This window comes from Solanum tuberosum, unplaced genomic scaffold, assembly GCF_000226075.1.
Source record: "Solanum tuberosum cultivar DM 1-3 516 R44 unplaced genomic scaffold, SolTub_3.0 scf00367, whole genome shotgun sequence".
Taxonomy (NCBI): domain Eukaryota; kingdom Viridiplantae; phylum Streptophyta; class Magnoliopsida; order Solanales; family Solanaceae; genus Solanum; species Solanum tuberosum.
Window position 1 is genome coordinate 347,385 of NW_006239293.1, and position 6,000 is coordinate 353,384.

At 36.2% G+C, this 6,000-nt stretch overlaps 1 protein-coding gene across 1 annotated transcript; it reads left to right on the forward strand.

Annotated features, from left to right (window-relative positions):
• Positions 1–522: 522 nt before the first annotated feature.
• LOC102598440 (dicarboxylate transporter 1, chloroplastic) lies at positions 523–4,920 on the forward strand. The gene is made up of 3 exons (XM_006361687.2): positions 523–1,784; positions 3,359–3,580; positions 4,201–4,920. Exons 1-3 carry the CDS (start codon positions 705–707, stop codon positions 4,561–4,563), a joined length of 1,665 nt encoding a protein of 554 aa, XP_006361749.1. The 5' UTR covers positions 523–704; the 3' UTR covers positions 4,564–4,920.
• The last annotated feature ends 1,080 nt before the right edge of the window (positions 4,921–6,000 follow it).

Genomic DNA, 6,000 nt, shown 5'->3' on the forward strand with positions numbered 1-6,000 from the left:
CAATAACTAATTTATCTATAACTTGACAAATAAGAACAATTCACTATTTTTTATTGTTCTAAAATTTGAATTGTACACTTCCATTTAAATTTATTCAAGTAATTGTTATCTAAGTTAATAATAGATGAAAAATCTTAATATATCAATTTATTAATTATCTAAATTTTCACTTTATTAATAATAATAAAACATTACTTTATAATCCCCCTCCATTTTGAAATCTGAATTAAGAGTCCCGAAATTAAAGTTAAGATATTTCCAATAAAAACGATTTCATATCTAAAGAAATTCAAATCCGACTAGACTACAATGTTGAGTACTCTTTAGTCATTTCCATCATACATACTCTCAAAACCCCTTGACTTTACCTTTCCATCAAATGAAAATATGCCACGTAGATCCATCTTTACAGCACTTGACCGTTCATATGTCGCCACGTGGAAACGTGCACGTTAGCTCATTGTCGAAACTGCGTATTTTAGCATGAAGAACAGTGACGGAGTATGCAAAGAAGCAGAGACGGAGTTCACTATGCGACACAACAGACCAGATCAAGCTGGCCCTCTCTTTTGCCGTATATTCCAAATCCCATCGTAGCCGTCCAATTTCTAAATCAACGGTTGAGATTCACCACACAGATTTACTTCAACTCTCCTATTTCTGTCAGATTTGTTTCTCTTCTGTGTGTTTCACAGATCAAAAAGATGGCGTCTTTGGCCCTAACCTCAGCCGTCAACCTTCGTCTCCGGCCAACCCCATCTCAAAAACCACGTATTTCCATCACCCAATCTCTTCATTTCACTCAAACATCACTAAAAACCACAAATCTTGGAAAAAGTTTGAATCTTGGAGGAAAAAGATTGAATCATGAGAAATCAAGAAGGGTTATTGTAAAGACTTCGGCTTCAGCTTCAGCTTCTTCTCCTGCAATAGTTCCACAGCAGCAGCCTCCATGGCAAGGTGCAGCAATGAAGCCTTTGATTGCTTCAATAGCAACTGGGGTTATTCTCTGGTTTATCCCTGCACCTGCTGGTGTTACAAAAAATGCATGGCAGTTATTGGCTATCTTTCTTGCTACAATTGTTGGGATTATTACTCAACCATTACCTCTTGGAGCTGTAGCTCTTATGGGTCTTGGTGCTTGTGTGTTGACTAAAACTCTTACTTTTGCTGCTGCATTTTCAGCTTTTGGTGATCCAATTCCATGGTTAATTGCTCTTGCTTTTTTCTTTGCAAGAGGGTTTATTAAAACTGGATTAGGTAATAGGATTGCTTATCAGTTTGTGAAATTGTTTGGTAGTTCTTCATTGGGGTTGGGTTATAGTTTGGTTTTCAGTGAAGCCCTTTTGGCTCCTGCTATTCCTTCTGTTTCTGCAAGGGCGGGTGGGATTTTTCTGCCATTGGTTAAGTCACTTTGTGTGGCTTGTGGAAGTAATGCAGGTGATGGAACTGAACATAAGTTGGGATCTTGGTTGATGCTTACTTGTTTTCAGACATCTGTTATTTCATCCTCTATGTTCTTGACAGCTATGGCCGCTAATCCTTTGAGTGCAAATTTGACTCTAAGTACTATTAATCAGACAATTGGGTGGATGGATTGGGCTAAGGCAGCTATAGTTCCTGGTTTGGTATCTTTGATTGTAGTTCCATTGTTGTTGTACATCATTTATCCACCTACAGTGAAGAGTAGCCCTGATGCTCCTAGGTTGGCTAAGGAAAGGTTGGAGCAGATGGGGCCAATGTCTAAGAATGAGATTATTATGGCTGGAACTCTGCTTCTTACGGTATGAAAAAATGATTAATTTTGCTTACTTGTCACATTTGCTTAAACTTGTTGATTGATAGTAGAAATGTATTTATTCATGTAAATTTTTGAAAATATCTGAACTAAGGAATATCCATAAGTAGATAAGATTAGGATGTAAAAAGGGCAGGTCGTTGCACAAAGCATCCTGCATTCATACACAGTCCGGGGACGGGGAAGGGACGCACTATGTTGACAGCCTAAGATTAGGATGTGAATTAAGATTTTATATATATGGGATTAGTACACATTAATGCTTGGTAGAAGAGGATTATTGCTATGATGCAGACGTGTACAGGTCTGTAGAGTGAGTTTGTTAATGAGTATAAGTTTACCTTTCTTAATTATAGTGTTGTTGCTCTGTTGGACTAGCTAATGATCCTATTATACTTTGCGAAGACGCGCAAATGTAGTATGGAGCCAGTGAAGCTGCATCAACGCTGGCCTTGTTAATATGCATTATTAGCTTGTCCCTTTCTGGATGCTACATTATTAGTTTGTCCCTTTCTGAAATCGTTGATGGCCAACCACTTCTCTCTTGTTCACTAGATGTCAGTTCATTCATCAGAGACTTATAAACAGAGAGACACAGAATGATGTGCCACTAAGTTTCGGGTGAATATATATATATATATATATATGCATTTTCTTCCTTAGCCTCCTTGTGACTTTCCAGTAGCATCTCCTTCCAGCTTAGAAAACAATCTCTTAATTAGTTTTGATCATATTTAGTTGAGACACTCATTTGGTTAACAACTGGTGATACTTTTCATACTGCACTTTTTGTTCATTCATCATATTGAGCAGAGGCAACTTATTTGCCTATTATCTGGTGAAACTTTCATATTGTTCCTTTTATATGAGTTCTTTTATCTTTAATTGTTCTATTTTTTTATTCTCAAGTACATCTCATGATTGTTTGAGAAATAATCACAGGCTTCCTTTACCCTTCGGGGTGGCCCAGTGGTTTGGGCTTGGGACTTCCATGTTGGAGGTCTCAAGTTCGAAACCCCTTGCTTGCGAAAGCAAGGGGTGTCAAGCTCGTCGCATCGGGCTTGCCTAGTGCGGGTTACCTCTCCTATGTGGTTTGCAAGCTATTGCGTAGGAGCGGGGTTTTTACCCTGTGCGCACCCAAAGGGTAGCGGCTGCGGGTTTTCCTTGTCATAAAAAAAATAATCACAGGCTTCCTTTAGACCTGAAGGTTAAACTCTGGGTACCCTCGGCCCTGTCATAGACTTTCACTTGTATTATTATCACTATTGTTCTTTTTTTCCTTTTTGTCAAAGTCTATTTTGAATTGAGGTAAAAAGTGCTTCAAATAATGAAAGCACATAAGACTCAGGAACTAAGAGTTGAGAGGTGGTTGCTAACTTGTCTAGACATAATTTATATTGCAAATAAAATAGCTCGAACTCTAGCCTGGTATTTGTTGGAGCATATTAAAATGCATTCTGCATTTGATTTTTCCTATGCCTTTTGTTCAGAATTGATAAATGTAGCTTGAATTTATATGATACCATCTATTGATGTTTCACTCTGAATGCTTTCTTCCAGGTCGGACTTTGGGTTTTTGGCGGTGCATTAAAGGTTGATGCTGTTACTGCAGCAATTCTTGGTCTATCTGTACTCCTTGTGACTGGGGTAGTCACATGGAAGGAATGCTTGGGTGAGGCTGTTGCTTGGGACACCCTTACTTGGTTTGCTGCACTGATTGCAATGGCTGGCTATCTGAACAAATATGGTCTCATCTCTTGGTTTAGTGAGACCGTTGTCAAGGTTCGTTTTCATTTCTTATTTTCGCTGAATGATATTTGGGGTTTGCTTTATTGCTACAGTTCATACCTGAATAGTATTCAATTAATTTGTGCTTGAAAGGAAGTTGACACTTATGGATATCAAACTGCTTCCTGCGCTTGCTGATCCTTTCTTAGGTCATTTGCAAGTCTAGAATCGAATATAAGATTTTGAGCCTAAATGCCTGCAAGTTATTACTTAGGTATGTCTTTGAAGGTGTGAATCGAAGACCAAACATTATCAACAGGAACTTCTCAATGATATCTATTGAAACCTTATAAGCATCATTTACAGTAGTTAAGATGACAGAGTCTTGTATTTGGAATTGTTTACATAAGCGACTAAATTATCATGTTCTGATGCTTATTTATAATGCTCTTAGAAGGATGATCCGTGTTATAACTAGTCTTCTGATTCATTCTTATCTACTTGATGATTACATATTATTTATTAACAATATGTACCACCATCAGACATTGGTATAGTATCTCTATAACTCTATAAGCATTTAGCTGTGTGAGTCTGTGACCATGTGACAAAATTTATGGGAGTTGCTCCATTAATTTATTGCTCGTGGTTGACTTACTCGCTCTATTTTTCAGGTTGTTGGTGGATTAAGTCTTTCATGGCAGTTATCATTCGGAATTCTTGTACTTCTATACTTCTACTCCCACTATTTCTTTGCAAGTGGAGCTGCTCATATCGGAGCAATGTTCACAGCATTCTTATCTGTGGCCAGTGCACTAGGTACTCCACCATACTTGGGAGCATTGGTGCTCTCATTCCTCTCGAACCTTATGGGTGGCATTACTCACTATGGAATTGGATCAGCCCCTGTATTCTATGGTGCAAACTATGTCCCCCTTGCGAAATGGTGGGGATACGGGTTTGTATGTTCTGTTGTCAACCTTATTATCTGGCTTGGTGTTGGTGGAATTTGGTGGAAGGCCATTGGCTTATGGTAGAGTTGCTGGCAGCATCTGATTTACAGTAGTTAACGATACCTGTTACGAGCTCTCCTCATATGATCTTGACGTGGACGTTGAGATTAGATTTCACTATTCTTTTTTCTTGAAATAAGTTTTGGTAATTTTTTGGTGGAGACTTATGTAGTTAAAAGAATGGTAGTATGTAAAATTAGGTCCATTTATAGCTGAAGTTCAAGTTTTTTTTTTTCTGAAAATTTTGACATTGAAACTTCAAATTGTAAGAGCTGAGTGATAGCTCACTTCAATTCTTTTTTACATTCACCACTTTGCTGATTCTTTGGTTGGCAACTTAAAAGTGCTATTGGACCTAGTTTTTGATCATTGGAACATAAATATTTTCGTAACATTTGGTTGCATATTACAACTTTGTTGGTGATTTGAATTGCCAAACATGGTAGTGAGTGCTAAAAGGTGGAATTACTATGTACTTTCCATTCTTTATTCAACAACAATAACATATTCAAGTGTAATTTCATAAGTGAGGTTTGAAAAAGATAGAGTGTATATATATTTTGCTTCTACATCGTAGAAATAGAGAGATTGTTTCTGACCCTCAACTTGAAAAACATAGCAAAGTAGTTCGAAAAAGGAAATATAAAAATGGAAGTGGAATAACTCCTCCCCCTTCTTAATTCATGACAAGAATATTTCACATCCTTGATCTTGGATTGTTGTTCCCCATAGGTCACAAGAGGTATGTTGTCATGTGCTTCAATATTGCAATTTGCAACTTTTATTTGGCAAAATGGAAATTCTTTTTTTTGAATCATAAATTTTGATTAAAATGATTGAATTAGACCTATAGTTTTCAATGATGAAATTAATACTTAGACATAATTCTACATTTTCTTCTGTTTATTAAGAGATAATGGTAAAAAAATACATTTGAAATTATTATTTTTTGTGAGTTTAATATTTGATTTTTTAGGTAGGCATTTGTGTTTTCTAATTAAACTATCATCAACTATTTTCAAAACACAGCTCAAAACTGACTAGATCAAGTGTTTGAATACAAGCGTCAAACGCGCATAACAACTTAATTTCCCCATAAAATTTTGTCCATGTGACAATTATTGACTCATTAATTTTGAGACTTATTTTAATAAATAATTGGTGATAGTTCAGATAGGAAACTCACAAAAAAGTTATATTTCAAGTGTGTTTTTTACCATTATATATTTTTTTTTAAAAATTTAAAAAATAATCCATAAAGAGGGTGTACACCATACTCCATCAGATACTAGATAAGACATGTTTTGATAAATAGTCAGTGCTAATTCAAATAGAAAATGCAACCACTAATACTTTGAATAAAAAACTATATATATATTTCAGAAGTGTTTTTGATCATTATGTCTATTATTAAAAGAAAAGACGTTTCTATGTGTGTTTTGGTGGGGGATTGGGGCGGGG

Bases quoted from the DNA above. Each gene is read 5' to 3' on its own strand.
- LOC102598440 (XM_006361687.2), top strand. From the start codon at position 705: ATGGCGTCTTTGGCCCTAACCTCAGCCGTCAACCTTCGTCTCCGGCCA. The intron at 1,785-3,358 runs GTATGAAAAAAT...GCTTTCTTCCAG, and splicing joins CTGGAACTCTGCTTCTTACG to GTCGGACTTTGGGTTTTTGG. The intron at 3,581-4,200 runs GTTCGTTTTCAT...TCTATTTTTCAG, and splicing joins TTAGTGAGACCGTTGTCAAG to GTTGTTGGTGGATTAAGTCT.